At 43.2% G+C, this 17,161-nt stretch overlaps 1 protein-coding gene across 3 annotated transcripts in view; it reads left to right on the forward strand.

Moving 5' to 3' along the window:
* The first annotated feature begins 14,916 nt into the window (after positions 1–14,916).
* RGS7 (regulator of G protein signaling 7) overlaps positions 14,917–17,161 on the forward strand; it is a 289,476-nt gene continuing 287,231 nt past the window's right edge. For all 3 annotated transcript variants that reach the window (XM_054576712.1, XM_054576713.1, XM_054576711.1), the window contains exons 1-2: positions 14,917–15,002; positions 16,031–16,156. In XM_054576712.1, the coding sequence (XP_054432687.1) occupies positions 16,079–16,156 (78 nt within the window). In that variant the 5' untranslated portion in view covers positions 14,917–15,002; positions 16,031–16,078. The remainder of the gene's footprint in view (positions 15,003–16,030; positions 16,157–17,161) is intronic.

Below are 17,161 nucleotides of genomic sequence, written 5' to 3' on the forward strand. Positions count from 1 at the left end.
AACCTCCGTGCCAGCCGATCTCTCTGCGAAATTTGTCAGGTCTACACAGGCACTCTCGCTCAGCTCCTTCAACATAACTTTTCAACTGGCTTTTCTCCTACGAATCTCTTAAATACAATGCAATCTAGAATGACTTCAATTTTGGAAATACTTTATTTGTTCTTGCCATCTCTTCGCCTCCTAAGCCAAGCGCTTGGAGCACAAAGGACAGCAGCTCAAGTTACTGCAAGCATTTGGATTTGCCTGAATGTGTCACTTTTCAATGGCCTGCCAGTAATATCTAGGTACCAGAGAGAACCGGAGCCAGAAACAGGCAATCACTTCTATGACCTAAAAAAAATAGGCTGCATATGATGAAAGGCAGGACTTTTTATAGTACAAACCATGCCTGCATGAAGGGTATGTTTTCAACTTTTGCAAGAAAAGATGGACCAACACCCTGTTGTCTTGGAGACAATGGAACTCAAAGAGGACGAAAGCAGACTTTTAGCCCTAGAACAATTCACTGCTCAGTAATCCCACAACTAGGTATAGACATGGATCACACTCCTTCACTTTAGAGACCCTGCTTCAGTGCACGAGGCTGAACTAAAAGCAACAGGAGACTGAGCTAGCTTCAGACTTAGCTCGGCCAGATTCTGGAGTGTGTGCTCCTAATCCATACTGTATGTTCACCACTTCCTACCATGATATGGGAAATGGATTAGACAGAAGACAATGAGACCTGTCAAGAGACTGTTGTAATTTTCCAGGAGAGACATGATATACACTTGAATTAAGGTAGGAGTGATACGGCAGAGAGAGCAGATTATAATATTAAAGAGGTGGAAGTTAGATAGGAGGGTTGATTTGCAGGAGAGAAAGTCTGGAGATATATGACAACTAGGTTTATGTCTTGTTAAGTGAGTAAATGGTGGTGGTATTCACTCAGGTGGGGAGCAGAGGGGGAGAAGAGGCAAGCCTGGTATCAGAAAATGACTTCAGTGTTGGACATGTGCAATGTGTAGTAGACAGTTGTCTAAGTGGTATACCTGTTGGTCCCAGTGTTTACATCTCCCACATTTGCTTGGCCTCTCTTTCCCAGGCCACTTGGGCACTTGCTTAATGGACAATCCATACTGCTGTCTCCGTGACCGTCAGCACTGTGGGCATATCAGACACTGCTGGGGACAACCAAGCCTCTGACAGCCGCCACTGTCCCCAGTGCCACTTTGGGCTCCAAACCTGGCCTGAATGGATCCAGAGATGCTGGCTTCTCCCACCACATTGGATGCAGACGAGGTACAATGCTGGGAGGTTGGTTTCCCTAACAGCTTCCCGTAGCCTGGAAGTACAGTGAGTCAACAACGTTCCATGGGGTGAAATTTGACTAAGAGACAAAAGATGGAGAAGATACCGTATTCTTCCTCCTTTTCTTTAACTGACTGTTCCACAGCACAATGGTTCCAGCATCCTACTTGGAGATACCTCATGCAAACAAGGCTTCAACTTGACCATGCACCACTTTGTGTTTGTTTTCCCTATTTTCTTTCCTCCTAGTTTTTGATTTTCTGCTTGCGCCTCCTCCCTGAATAAAGCGCCAGCTTGTCAGCTACACCATTGGCTTTGTTTTCCTGTTGAGCTTGGTTATAACAATTGGTATGAAGGACGCGCCCGGGAAGCAGACGCTCAGTGTGCGGTTTTGACAATGGCTTCCCACCTGGAGTAAGTATGACAGTCAAGCCTCTTTGGCATGTGGAACATAACAGATGCCAGGTATTCCACATGCATTAAATTGGGACAAGGTGCAGAGAGAAGAAAAGGAGAAAAGAGATCAAATAGAGGCTGGACGAGAGTGCTAGAAAGGCAGGAATAAATTGTACACATTGTGCTATGAAGTGAGTATTTTTGAGAGGATTACAGATCTCGCCAAAAATAAATAAACACTAAGTCAGGGTAGTTAATAGCAAATGTAAAGACTACTGTGCAAGCCAGAGACCCTTGGTGGCAGTTTAAAGAATCCTGTCCTGGGCAGCCTCAGCATCTGCTCTGCTGAAATATCAGCTCTAAGATCTGACTGCAAGGCTGCCTGAGTCTCTTAGCTCATTTATTAATTATTAATTAATTAATTAATAGCATTACATCGCGCTTCCTTGATTGATCATAGTCCAGTAAAAATGATTGTTGTTACCACTTACCCAACAATGTTAGAACTTCAGAATATTGTAACTTCCATTCAACATTTTGTTAATTTTGGCAGGCATTTTAATTCTACATATATTTTAAATATCAGAAAATATTGTTTTTCTAAAGTAAATGTTTTGTTTTGTTTTTTTTATACACACATTTGTCCTTTTTAGTGCTCTTCATTTTTTTCATTTTTATCTTTCCTGGTAACAAATTCTTTAGTTTTCTTTTTTTTTTTTCTGGAAATGTCTTTAATAATTTTAATGGATATTTCCAGTGGTTGAAGAATTCTAAATTGGCAGTTATTTTCTTCAGCACCTTAAAAGTATCATTTTGTTACCTCCTGGCTCCATCATTTCTACTGAGAACTCAGTTGTCATTTTTAAGTAATGTGTCATTCTTCTGTGGATTTTATATTTTTTTCTTTATCTTTGGTACTGAACAGCTTTATTCTTATGTGCTTGTATCTTATTTGATTTATTTAGCATGTGGTTTGCAGTGCTTCTTTAATACCATTTTTCTTCTCTCTGGAGAACTTCTTTGAACACTTCTTGCAAGGCAAAGCTACTGATGAGAAATTTCTGCAATTACTGTTTCTATGAGAAAGCCTTTATTTCTCCTTCTCATTAAAGAATAATTTTGTTGGAGATAGAATTCTAGGTTAGTGGTTGATTTGTGGTTAAAGTCTTTGACTAATTTTGGAAAATTCTCATAGCTTTTTAAATGTAAATATTGCTCCTACTTTTTCTCTTCTTTATTTGTACCTTGTAGCTCTTCCTTTTATCCCACAATATCTTTCAGCCTTTTCTGTATTTTCTATTCATTTTTAATCAAATGCTTCTTTTAAATTACTTCTTGCTAACATACCTTCCAGTTCACCGATCTTATCTTCTTGTTTGTCAAAACTGCCACTAAAATGTCTATTTGATTTTTAAATTCAGTTATATTTTTATGCTATAGAATTTATATTTGAAATAAATTACAACTCTGGTGAAGATCTCCACCTCTTAATCTTTTTTCTTCATTTTTGACTTTGTTCTTGAACATGCTCATCATAATTACTTTGAAATCCTTAATTACAAACTATCTATCTTGATCACCTTGGGTCTGTTTATTGTCTTTTTTTTTTAATCTCTTGGCTTACAAAAATATGTTTCTCTGTCTTGGCATATTTACTACTTTTTTAATTAAAAGGTAGACATTGTATGTAAAAAATGGAGAGGCTCCTGTTAATATTTTTCAAGAGAATCTTTACGTTTCTTCTGCTGGGCTTGTAGAGATGGGGCTTGTAACTGTGCTCCAATCAGAGACTCTTCTGAGTCAAGTGTCTGTTTCATCTTTGGCTTTGTTTCCATCTGGTTCATCCCAAATCCCAAGAGGTAGATCTTCAGTGCTTCCTTCCTAGAGGCCGCCATGTTCCTTGGCAGGCCTTCCCCCCAGCAACCCTGGAACTCGAATTCTTGTGTCAACATTGCAGTAAGACAAACAGAAGCACTACTCTGAAGTTCACGGGATTTCTGCTCAGGTGTGTAGCCACCCAAGACATCAGCTTGAGAAATAAGCCAATTCCTGGAGGAAAAACTGGCTCTCCACCAGATTCAGTTTCCGCTCTTCCCTGCTCACGGAAATGTTGCCCCTCAGGTTTCCAATGTTGTCTCTCTAGTCCTGTGAGATAGCGTTTTTTCCTGATTCTGTCCTCCAGCTGTGGCCATTTGCTTGGGAAAAGCCTAAATTATTAGCCTCTTGGCTTGCAACTAGAATTGACATATGCCCTCAGGTATAAAGTACCAAATATCAGCTTACCTTTCTGCAGTTTTTCACTCTTTCCAGAATTTTGGCTCCTTTAATCCTTTCTCCTTTGGCAACTGAATCACGCTGTTAAATTTTTTTTTTTAATTGGATTTTTCTAGTTATTTTCATAGGAACTGTTGGTCTGCTGCAAGGTACTCACTCTATTATATCTGGCAACAGACATTTGAGTTGCCTTTTCTTAAAGTGGAAAAGATTGATCTGGGATGTTTTCTGCTTTTCCTAAGGAGCAGAGAGCAGGGAGATATTTTCACTTAGCATGGATGTTGAAATAGCTGACTTAAAAAGAAAGGAAAACAATCCCAGACTGAGTTTAACGAAAACTGTCATGAATGAAAAAAGAATAAAACAGGTAAAGCATGGAATAGATATTAAAATAATTTAAATTTTCATCACACAAAATGAATGACAGGCTGTAAAAGGTATAATACTCCATTCTTCTTGCTTATCTTATGAAATACCCTTAAACTATAATAATAATGGTGTTGGAATACATACAAAACTGCTTTGGACTAGATCTAGAATGGGTACCAAAAGATCACATATCAAGGATTAGTAGTAAACCCTAATGAGCTGATGTTAGTGAATTCTTTGGGACTTTGAAGTTAGCAGTAAAATGTTACTTGGGAGAAGAGACAAGACTCAACCTGGAGAAGCGGCAAGCCTTCTGTTAGAGAGCTCAGCAAGGTTTCCTGTTTCTCCATAGCTAACTCCTCCTAGAGATACTTATCTTATAGAAACGTGTAAAGGTCAGCGATGCAAAGGAAGCCCTCTGCAATGATAATTTTCCTGGTACTCTGTAATTCTTCAGTTTCTCTACGTACATGTAAGCCTCGTTCTGTTCATTGGTCCTGACAACTTGTGTCGTCGCCACGCCCGGGGCTGGGGTACAATGCCCTGTGTGAGACCCAATTTGACTTCCCCTAAGTAAAAAGAAGTGGATCTATTGTTTCTTGCTTCTCTTCCATTTCCCTGCCACTGATTTAACCAACAGAAACGGTCTTCTCCGGTTTCTTTTATTACGAGAAAGTGTACTTTTAAGGGACGGAAAGAGCTCTCATCTTAAGGTTAACGTCTGATTGTAATACTATTGCCATGAGAAAAGAACGTTCAGCTTTGGAGTTATTGGAGTCTACAAATGCGAGAGCTCCTGGAGAGCGAAGAAAAAGACGCAGAAAGATTGCGGTCCATTTGTGATTTTAACCTTTTTTGTTCTTGCTAAATGTCTAAAGCTAAAAGTTACCTAGAAACAACCTGCAGATATAAAATTCATTATCAACTGTTATGTGGAAGTCAGCAAGTGCATAATTTCCATTGGTTTGTTGATTTTAATTAGTTCTGAGAAATTTGTAGGAAAAAAAATGTGACACAAACCAGTTCTTAATCTACAGAAAATACATTTTTGTCTTGTGCAAGTCTCTTCCTGAAACTAGACAATTGGATAAATATTTAAAAAATTTTTACAGGTTGACTTAAGCTCTACATACCTCATTTAAAATGGATTTTGTGATACTATTCTTCCAATCATTTAGTCATCAATAGAGTAATTTTTTAAAAAAACTGGCTGATTCCTACTGTTTTAGGAGTCATCTAAAACTCCTTTTCATTTAAGAAACAGAGATACTAGTCCCGAAGCAGTTAAATGGTTTAACAAAAGATACTTAGCTGGTTTGTGATTGGAGGGGAGATTGGAAACAAAAGAAAGCTATTCTAGTATCTTTCTACCCCATCAAAAGGCCTGCAGGCCTCTTACAAGATAGCTACATAATTCTCCACTTATCATACTAGCCAATTGCTTTTGCCTTCTGTTAGCTTCTTGGATTAATTCTGCCATATGCTGTGGGTGATTCAAAAGGATAAAACCTATTTTATTCAGGAGAATTCCTAAAAAGGACTGTTTTTTAATACAATGTTCAGAATATGCAATCATTCTCTTAGTTTACAATTAAAAATGTATAGGCTGCTATCCTTCAAACTACCTCCTCGCTCGGCCACCCAGTTCACCTCCCCACAATCAGCCTGTGTTATTACATTCTTGTTTCACCTTGCAAATATATTTTATGTATATGCAAGAAAATAAACTTTATATATATTTTTTACCTCCTCTTTTTTTGGTAGCAGATTTTACTGTGACAATAAACAACTCCCAAATGGCAGTGGCTGATACCAAGAAAGTTTTGCAGGGTCCAGCAGGGCTTGGCTGAGTTTGAACCAGGTCTGCCCTGCGTGTCTCTTATTCTGGTCCCCTCGCTGAAGGGGCAGCAGCTACCTGGGCTTACTTGTCTCCTGATGGATGGCAGGAACTCCAGAGGGACTTGCAAAAATATAGGATGAGAGGTGTGGTGTTTGGGGAGCCGGAAAGAATCAGAAGAGATGGCTTGGGGGCTTTGGCCTGCTGCTCTGGGGCAGCCGGGAGGAGGGGGGTGGTTGTGGCTCCGGGGTGGCTGAGGCTACACTGAGAAGTTGAAAAAACCTTGTCTCCAAGTATCTAATTAATGGGCCCTATTAGCCAAAGGTAAATAACATTGATTTTCATACTTTGAGAAATGATCCCTGGAATAAGCCATGATAAGAAAGAAAAAGAATTCTTTCTAAGAGTTTAATGTTTAAGGAGAATGGGAAACATCCTGTGTCAAGCGGACTAAGAGCTGCAGAGGAGGTGGTTAAATTACCACAGGAGGAAAAATTACATGGTCAGAGGAAAACTTAATCCAGGTGGCTAAGTTCGCATGGTATGTCGCTTGCCATAAAGCTCTTCAATGACAACATTATATTCTTCCTGTAATATTCAAAGTTGATGGACATAACTAACTGATGTAGAGTCAGTTCCTAAATGTTTTCCTACAAATTACAGAAGGCCATGGAGTAATTTAAATAAGTCTTTTAGTTTCTTCATCTTTTGTTTTTCTTCGACCACTTCTTTCTTTTATAAAACAAGCTAGGTCAGTAGAAGTTCTGCAGTGCTAATGTTTGGTTTGTTAGGAAAGCTAGAAAATATTTATAAGTAGAGATGATGAAGAATCAGAGAAATGGAGAATAAGAGAATTACTAAGTGAGGTCATGACTTGGGGTGAGCAGATGCTTTCTTTCCCTGAACGTGGCAAATTTAGCATCTCCCAGGGATCTATAAGCTGCTGACCAGAAATTACACTTAGGACAACTGTGGCGAAGACCAGCCTCATGACAGTAGATAATAAATATTTCTGAGTGTTCAGCTTTTCTCATGCTTACACTTCAGCAAGAACCAGTCTACCCCTTTCTCTGTACCCGAGGTTCAATGCTAAGTGAGACTTCTCTCCTGCCTTGGGTCTTTTCTGGCTCCCCAGAACCCCCAAATGAACTCAACAAAAGAACTTATCATTGATATTTACTCCTCTATCATTTTTATTATCTCATGTCAATCTAGTCTCCACGTAGATTAAAATAATTTTAAATCTTCATAGGAGAATGGTAGCATTCAGTTTTCAAAGCACTTCCTTCTATGTCATTGAATTGTGGAGTCAAAAAACATGGAGGGGCAGTCGCTTTTGTCACCTCGACCAGCATCTTCAATGTAACAACAATCTCTTCAACAACCTTTCAGACCAGAGTCCTATCGCGTAGCCTGAGACGCCTCCACAGGCAAGCGACTCACCTTCTCTTCTGAAAAGCCCTTTGTCAGAAAGCACATCCTTGTTCTGAGCTGAAATCTATCTGCCTGAAACTTCTACTTACTCAATTTAAATTTGTCTGGGGCTTGAAAAATTATGTTTGATTTTTTTTTCACATGAGAGTCATTTAATGTTTTAAGGTAATTATCACAAATGACCCAAGCCTTTTCTTTCATGGTCAAAGTTTCTATTTCTTCCAACCATCAGAGTGGCTTTGAGCGGCTTTATCATCCTTACTGCTTTCCTCCTGGTTTATTTACTCCTTCAAAAAATAGTTCAGTGCTTGGCGCTCTCCAAGGCACTGGGTGTACAATAAAATGCAATAAATAGTGAAAACAGGGTGAAATCTCTGTGCTTATGGACCTTAAAGCAGTGTAAAGAAAGGGTTGATTCTGGAGGTCTGTGCCCTTGGTCTCCAGAACATTCTAGATGTGTCCGCACAGAGCAGTGCTGTGATAGGCCCAGTGTCCACACTTCCATCCATTTGGTCTACGTTTCTTCATCGCTGTCTCGCTAGGAAAGCAATTTGAGATTGCATCACATGTTTTTGGCAGAGGCATGCTTTTTCTGAGCAATACCAAGTTTGCTTTCAACTACAAATAAAACAAACAAAAAACAAAGGTCTCCCTTATTTGAACTGATGTTCAGTCATATTTTATGCATCCTGTACTTAGTGCTAATCCAACTTGCGCATCAAGATATAAGGCTTAACTTCTATCCGTGCTAGATTTCGTCTTGCTTTGTTCAAGTTCACCGTTTCAGCCGGCCTTGGCCTCCTTGGGTCCCACTGTCATTATTCAGGGTGAGCTATTTCCCATGGTTTGGGGCCATCTGTACATTGGAAAAGGAGGCTCTTTGTGTACAAGCTCGGTTAGGCCAGGGAAATTCTAAGGTCGGAACTCCGCCTCTTCCCTCTGTAGTCCCCCTTCCTGGTGTGCCCTGGCCAATTGATCAGCGCTCTTTTTCCTGACCTTATTCAATCTCTTATGAATCCAGTTCGAGTCCCCATCTGACCATCACGTTTATAGAGCTGTCACAATAGAAACTGTTGGACGCCTTGTTGAATCACAGATACCGCCTTCATATAGCCCTCATTTGGGACCATACTCACAGAGGGAATGAGGCTAGTCTGTGTGACGTGTGGTTGGCTTCTTGTGATCACAGACTGATGGCTGTCACAGGGGAGAAGGTTTGGGGGAATGGAGGGAGGAAGGTGAAGGGATTAACCAGAAAACATATATACGTAACACAGAGACACAGGCAACAGTGTGGTGACGGCAGGGGCCATGGAAAAGGAGGGTGGAGGTAGATGGAGGCGGGCAGAGGGGGGAATGCGGATGGAGGAAAATTTTGCTTGGGTCGAGGAGCACACGATGCAGCAGGCAGATGATGTTTTGTTGAGTTGTACACTTGAAACCGTTACGGTTTTGCAAATCAATGTTACCCCAATAAATTCAGTAAAATAAACAAAAGACCACATTTCTCTCTACGTTTTCCAAACTCATTCACTTTCTGATTGCTTAAAGCCCCAGCTTGCCAGCATAGGCTGTCAATTCTTCACAATCTGGCCCCCATTTATTTATATTCCCGCTTCATTTCTACCAAAGTCATTCCTTCTCGCTGAAGCCAGGCACACTGAATTTTTTCTGTTCATCAGACGTTTGACTTTATTCCTGTTTCTGCGATTCAGCACATGTTCTTCCTCCCACCTGAAGTGCTGCTGGGCTGTCCCTGCTCTGTGTCCATCTGGGGAGTGTTGTAAGTTTTAAAGGCCCTGATAAAATGTCCTTGGCGCTCATCTCTGTGCGTTTCCAACACATTGTATTCATGTGCACAGAACACACGGCCGTGTAGAGACTTACCCGTCTCTCTTTTCTACCAGACCCTGTCTTGGGGAAGGCCCATCCCTCAGAGACTAGCATGATGCCTGGTACATTGTACAAACCGAGTAAACATGTGCTGATCTATCGCAGAACTTCCCCATGGACAGGCTCTGAGAACCAATTCAGTTTCTTCCCCCTTATTTTTGCAGATTGGCTCTTTCTGCTGCCATCTTTTCTCTCCTGTGCTTTAAAAAGTTCCCAATAATTTCACTTCCAAATTCTCTCAGTGCCAGTGACTGGAAGGGCTGCTAGTCTGGAGACAGACTCTTTCAAATAATCGAGTGCCCTTTCACTCTCTCTTCCCTTCTCCCGAGTCTCCACGGGCTCGTAAATGCACCCTTGCATAATGTGAGAAGCATCAGATCTGGCATCTCAAGACTGCGGTACAAGTTGGCTCTAACTGTTGACCTGTGTGAACTTGAGAAAATGAGTTTATTTCATTGAAGTGCAGTTTCTTCATTTGTTATTTTGAGGGTTATTCCTTCCATTGTTATTATGTGATTCTTCTAATCATGTCTTCTCTCATTTCCAGTTCGAAGGCTGTTCATGGCTAAGAGTTTGGAAACCAAGTAAGAAATTATCAACATGGCCATGTGGTGGGAAAAGAGATTATTCTTCCCCTTTATGACACATAGGAAACACATGAGTTGCTCTGTGTTTTCCCACCTTCTGCGGTCATGACCACATTGACGCCTGCCAGCTGCTAGGACTCTGTCCCCATCCACCCTAATGTCAGTTCTGCCACCTGCTGAAAGGTCCAGATATGACCTGTCCATGCCAGGCTTAGTCCTCCTGCATGGGCACTACCTTCCGCTCTTGTTGTGCCCTTTCGATTCTGTTATGTGGTGTTCACTATATTCTAGACACCACACACTACCTATTGGATGGACTGTTTTTTGTTGTTGTTTTTTTTTAAAAGAAAGAAAACCTTCAATTTATTTTAATTCCTCTTTCAGCTACAGCTACATTTCTCCCCTCCTCTTCAGAGCTAAACTTCTTGAGGTATCTACACTTATTCAACTCCCTTTCCCTTTGTTTCCCTTCCATTTCAGTCACCTCCTATTCTTTCCACTGCAGTGTAGTCTTCAGCTCCATGAACTCCACCGAAACTTCTCTCACCAAAGTCTCCAACGAATCCAAAGGGAATTTTCAGACCTTATTTCACTTGACTTTTTTGTATGGATGGACTGTTTTTATTGCTATTGCTATAGCGGTTGCTGGGACAGGACCAGCAGGAATACTGCTACTCCTGATACGGTCAATATGTTGCTACTAGACTGTCTTTCCAAGTACTTCACTTGCCTTAAATAAAAAGAGGGGCACAGCAGCGCAACATGGAGCAGGAAATGTGAGTTTTGTTTTATAGTAAGGAGATTGAGGCTTAGAATGGCCAAGTCACCCCACGACGTGACCTAGATTTTGGGCAGTGGAGTCAGGGCTACACCTCAGATGCTCTAGTGCTTTCCTCCTGCCCCACTGCGCCCAAAGGAGAGGGACAGTCCCAACCCTTTCTGTATCTTCCCACCATTCTATAGCATCTCATTCCCAGTCTGCTCAACCAGTTCTCCAGGTAATTGAAAAATGTATGCCATTTAAAAATTGTGTCAGCTTGGGAATAATTTAGACCAGAATTTAAACATTTCCACGGGAAGAAGAGAGGAATAAATTCCTGATGAGAATTTTCTTTTTTCCATTTTTTTTTTTGGTGGCCCTCTGACATTGATATGGGAATTCTAATTAGCAGGAAAATGGTCATAATGGACAAAGGGATGGTAAAAGTGGCAAATAATTCATTAATGAGGAGGCTATTGCACTAGAAATAATTGAGAATTGAGTATTTTTTTTAAAGATTTTATTTAGTTATTTTTAGAGAGAGGGGAAGGGAGGGAGAAAGAGAGGGAGAGAAACCTCAATGTGTGGTTGCCTTTCATGCACCCCCTACTGGGGACCTGGCCTGCAACTCAGGCATGCGCCCTGACTGGGAATCAAACCGGTGACCCTTCGGTTTGCAGGCCGGCACTCAATCCACTGAGCCACACCAGCCAGGGTGAGAATTGAGTATGTCTTAAAAATCTGTCAACTTGGGGTAAGAATTTTCAAACCACTTTGCATGTTCCTTTTTCACTGTGCTTGTATCAATCTCAAATCATTTATGTCATAAAATACCAATGTAGTATTGTGAACAGTGCAATTCCTTTAACATTGTTCTCATCTTTGTACTTGTCCCTGTATCACTTACAATTCTTTTACACAATACAAGCCTCAAATTAATAAAATGCGTTCTCTTTGAAATTCAAAATGCTTTCTCCATGTTACCATTTAATTAATTCTCAAAGCATTCCTCTGCGGAGTGGGCGTGTGGTGGGAAAAGAAATTATTCTTCCCCTTTATGACACATAGGAAGCAGATTTGAAAAGTAGATCATTTTCATCCACAGTGAAACTTGATGCTAATTCAGTTTCGTTCAAAGTTGTTGACTGCATTATTCTACTTCACCCAGTTTTTCAAACAGAGTCATGTTCATGGATTTATTTGCTCAAGAAATCAGCAAACAATTATGGGGTTCCAACTATATCTCAAATTCTGTTTTAGACCCTGGGGATACAGCAGTGAACAGAGGGGAAAACACCCCTGAACTTCCAGAACTTAATTTCTCCTAGAGGACACAGACAATATGCATAGTCAATAAGGACGTCGTTCGGTTTGTTAGAAGGCAATAAATGCTCAGATGAGCAGATAAATCAGAGAAAGGGAACGGGATGAGAGTGAGGGGAGGGTTACATCATTTTAAACAAGGTATAGAGAAGGCCACATGGAGAGGGGGTCATTTGAGTGAAAATTTGAAGAAAGGAAATGACATCTGAGGGAAGAGCATCGTGGCGGGGGGAGCCGCCAGCGCAAATGCCCTGTGGTCGCAGCATGAATGGGGTGTTTAAAGAAATAAGGAGAGCAGCGTGGCTGGAACAGAGCACAGAAGGAGAGCGGCGCAGAAGAGGCAACGCAGTGCCTGGTGATGAGGGCCTCAGCGGTGTTTCAAAGGCATCTTTTTTACTTTGAGTGACATGGTGTCTTTAGAGGATTTTTTAAATTTTATTTTTCAATCATGGTTTATATTCAATATTGTTTAGTATTAGTTTTACATGCACAGCGTAGCGGTTACACAATTACATACTTTACAAAGTGTTCCCCCCTCCCCCGCCCTACCTCCAGCATCCACCTGGCACCATGCATTGCAATCACAATATTATTGACATATTCTCCTCCTATTCTATACATCCCTGTGACTATTCTGTAACTACCAATGTGTACTTCTCAATCCCTTCACCTTTTTCACCCAGTTTCCCAAAGCCCCTCCCCTCTGGCAACCATCAGTCTGTTCTCTGTATCTTTGATTCTGTTTCTGTATTGCTTATTTGTTTGTATTGTTCTTTAAAGTCCATAAGTAAGTGAAATTATATATATCTATACATAGATATAACATCATATGTATATGCTGGGTGGATGGGGCCTCATGTAGCAGGGCATTTCTTTATATGCCATGCATAAAAATACATAAAGTTGGTTTCTTCTTCTTCTTCTTCTTCTTCTTCTTCTTCTTCTTCTTCTTCTTCCTCCTCCTCCTCCTTCTTCTTCTTCTTCTTCTTCTTCTTCTTCTTCTTCTTCTTCTTCTTCTTCTTCTTCTTCTTCTTCTTCTTCTCCTCCTCCTCCTCCTCCTCCTCCTCCTCCTCCTCCTCCTCCTCCTCCTCCTCCTTCTTCTTCTCCTTCTTCTTTTTTTCTTATTGATGGGAATGATCTCTTAGTGCTGAGCTGGGATAGGCCCCCTATGGGATAGAACCTTAATCGAGAAATGCAAAGAAGAAAGCCTGCTTCCTTTCACCATTTCTCTTTAAGAGGAAATAATCACACTGAGTGAGCATGCCCAGTTGTTCTTTCCAAATTTCTTAATCCAATTCGCATCAACGTCCGAGGAGTAGACTGAGCAAAGGGGAAGAGAGGGCCTGAAGGGGAATTGGTAGGTTTCAGTTCAAGCACGAATGTTAAGGAAATATTCAGAGAAGATGGGAAAAAAACGCTATTTTCCTGAAAAAGATCAACATTTCCAGAGAGCCCACTCACTGAAAACATTTGGGGAACTGTGGAATAGAGGGAGGGGGATGGGTCAGCGTAGGGTGCACGTCCAGTAGTTTGGGACAGTAATCTTTTCGCTGTGGTATTTACAACAGAAGATAGGTGGGACAAATATTTGTTCCTTGAGTGAACCCTGGCAAGGCCTGGGAGGGGCTGGGAAAATGCTCGGTCCAAGGCTCGCATGTTTGGTGGGAAGAGAGGTCCTGCCCACAGGTGAGTTCTCTTCTGTTAGACCCAGATCATTGATTAACTTCTGTCTCTCTCGTGGCCCCAGCTCTGAGGAAGGAACTCTGAAAGCCAGACACAAGCCTCTTTACTATAATCGGGGCAAAAGGGATGTTTCTCCTTCATGTCATTCTAATGCCTAAGGAAGAATTAGTGACAGCAACCTGGAGAATAATTCGGGGGGATCAGCTCCCCAGGTCCTTTTTCAAAACTGCTAGTGGATCAAAGTAGTGGGTGCGAGGACATTCCTGAGCTCCTTCTGTCAAAGGGAGAAACCAAGCACGTGGGTGGTCCTTCAGGTTCACAGGTGGCAAGATTTTCACCTCAAGCTGGCAGCCTCCGAATCGGTTCCCATTTCTCTAACTTGGGAGTTAACTGTGAAAGCCGCAGGCAAATGAGCTGAACGGCTCATTTGGTCCTGGCCATTTCTTCCACTCCTAGGATGTGTTACTGTCTGTCCACTCTGGTTATTTAAAAGTATACGGATAATAGGTGAACTGCTCCCCCCATACTGTCAGCGGAGTCACCAGGCACGTGAATGAAGCCAAGGGGCTGCACGGGGCTCCATCATCCATCCATCCATCCACCCACCTTTCCTCCCTTCCGGCTGCCACTGGGCGTTAAGCTCGGATCATCAGGCCTTCAGCGGCGCGCGCATCGGGGCGGGCGGAGTGTACGAGAACGCGGGCTGATCTCCCCGGGGGACAAGGGGCGGGGAGGCCTGGGAGGCCCGGGTGGCCACGCCGCGCAGAGCCCCTAGGAGCCCGCACCTTCCGACGCCCGCGGCCCACGTGATCACCCCTCCCCCGCCTCCCAGTCGCGCGCACGGGCCGGGCGTCTCGGCTCCCGCGCGCGCTCGGCTGGTCCCAGCGCCCAGGCGGAGGAGCGGAGGAGGGAGGCAGTCAGCCGGGCGGCCGCGGGGAGCGGACGCGAGCGGCGGGCTGCAGGACCGCCTGTGCACGGCGGCGGCGAGGGTGGCGGTCGCCTAAGCGGCGGGAGCCGGGACGGCGCGGATTCCGCATCCGCCGAGTGTGATGAAGCTGCCCTGCTTCGCTGCTCTGCTTGCCGCCAGCTGACACCGCCTGCACTCGAGCCTGCCCGGGGAGGGAGAAGCGGCGGGGCCGTGACCTTGGCCGAGGAGGTAAATAGGGGAGCTGGGAGGGGAGGAGGCGGCGCCACCCCAGCTCTTCAGGCCCCCGCCCCGCACCCACCCCTCGCCCTGCGCCGCGCGGCCGCCCCCGGGAGCCCCGCGCTCGCCGCGGTCCCTGGTGCTGAAACTGCCGCCCGGTTCCTGCGGCCGCGGCTGGCGCGGGGCACAGGCTCGCCTGCCATTTGTGCTGCCGTGAGAGCCGAGCCGGGGAACTGCCGCTTGCTTGTTGTCTCCTGTCGGCTGGTGGCTCCGAGGCTTCTCAGTTAGGTTGCTTCCCGTGGTGAGCGCGCTAATTGCCGTCAGGTGGGGTTGAACTCCCACCCGTTCTTGCCGCCGGGGTAGATCCTGATGCCTTCTTGCAAAGATTGGGCACGATTACGTCCTGACTCCCGAAGCACAGCGAGGTGAGAGGAGAGGGACCAGTGGCTGGCAGCGCAGGCAGGTGAAAGTAGCAGAGGCTACCCGGACTGTGGGTGGGAGGCGCGGGGGACGAAGAGGAAACACCTGTGCCGCGGAAGGGCATCGCCACGCGCCTGCAGGTGGGGGAACTAGACACACCTGGGACAAAGTGTGCAGAGCCGGGCGTGCCTTTCCGCCCTTTGGGGAAAACATTGAGCGGACTTGCAGGTATTGGGAGAGAAAAACTCTCTGTAGTATGGAAATAGTGACCGTGGGGATTTTTTCTTTTTTTCAGGTGAGCGCCAAACCTTTTTTAAAATAAGTACCCAGAAAAATCAATTCAGTTTAAAGCCATAGCCAAATGACTACTTGAACTAAAAGACGGTCGTTTCTTACTGTTCCCTGGGATTACCATATGTATAAATTCAGTTAAAAAACAAACAAACAAACCCCAAACAACTCTGCTTGTGCCACTTCCTCCAGCCAGCCCCAGCCTATAAGCATTCTCCCCGGGAGGGGGCGGGAGGTAGGTGCTGTGCATGGTGGAGGTGAATCGAGAGCGTCAGCCCCCTTGAGCATTACCACTGGGATCTCACTGAAGTCCCTCTAACCGTTTGCAGCGCAGACCGAGAATTCCTGTGTCCCACAGCGAGCCGCGTGTGGGTGACATGGCCCAAGGGAATAGCTACGGGCAGACCAGCAACGGGGTGGCGGATGAATCACCCAACATGCTGGTGTACAGAAAGGTAAGAATGTCTTTGCTTTCTTGGAAAAGGGGGAACTTCTGGCTTCCTTGAAATTTTTCCTCAGATGTCAACTTTCTGGCCTTATGGATTTCCAAATCACTAGTGACTGCACTTGAGGGTGATCCGATAGTCTCAAGTGTGTAGAGATACTAGAGAAAGAGTGTCCTCACACTCTTTCTGGCTGCTTTTGCAGAGTTTAATCTGCAGTCAGCAATAACAGAAAATTTGAACATCCCACACATGATTTTATAGCATCCTTAATAACTTTTAGAAGCATTTCCTTATCCTGTCCCTACGCATTTGGATTATTGTGGTAATGTAAATGTTTAACATTAGAAATGAAATGGACCACTTTGCAGTTCTGTGGTGAGTGTGAATGTGTCCGTGAATGTACGGATGGTTTAATGGTTTTACTCCTATCTGAACAACTCCGGTTGTAGTTTTTCTTTGTTTTAGCCTAAATTATTTTGTACTTTGTGTTATTTTTACAATTTTATGATTTTTATGGGTATTTATGTTATAGTGCCCTATGACCAGTAAGTAAATGTTTACATTCCAGAGACTGTGGTTTTGTTTTTGTTTTTTTACCACAAAATGATCTGATGGCTTTATGCATTTGATAACAATGCTATCAGCAACCAACGTATAGGTATTGAGCTACTATAATAAAGATGTATTTGAATAGTGTGCATGTTTCAGAGTAACTGCTTATGTAACTTCACTCTGGTGCTAATCAACAATATTACTGAAATTAAGGAGTCAGTATTTTTTATTTAACTTTTATACCAGTCATTTCTAATGCATTTTATGCTGGGATTATTTTTTTTTCTTTAGCATATTATCTGTAGTGCTTATTGGGAAAGATTTTTTTAGTTAGCATTAGCAATGGTTAAGAGGAAATCGTACCTTGAAACCAAGAAAATTTTAAAGACTTCGATTAGCAGGAGCTCATTGAAAAGTCAGGATGAGTTTGCATTCATCTTTCAGCTATAGGATCAGGACTGG

Source organism: Pteronotus mesoamericanus, unplaced genomic scaffold (assembly GCF_021234165.1).
Source record: "Pteronotus mesoamericanus isolate MK-2021 breed Mesoamerican mustached bat unplaced genomic scaffold, CSHL_Meso_final contig_347, whole genome shotgun sequence".
NCBI classification, from domain to species: Eukaryota; Metazoa; Chordata; class Mammalia; order Chiroptera; family Mormoopidae; genus Pteronotus; species Pteronotus mesoamericanus.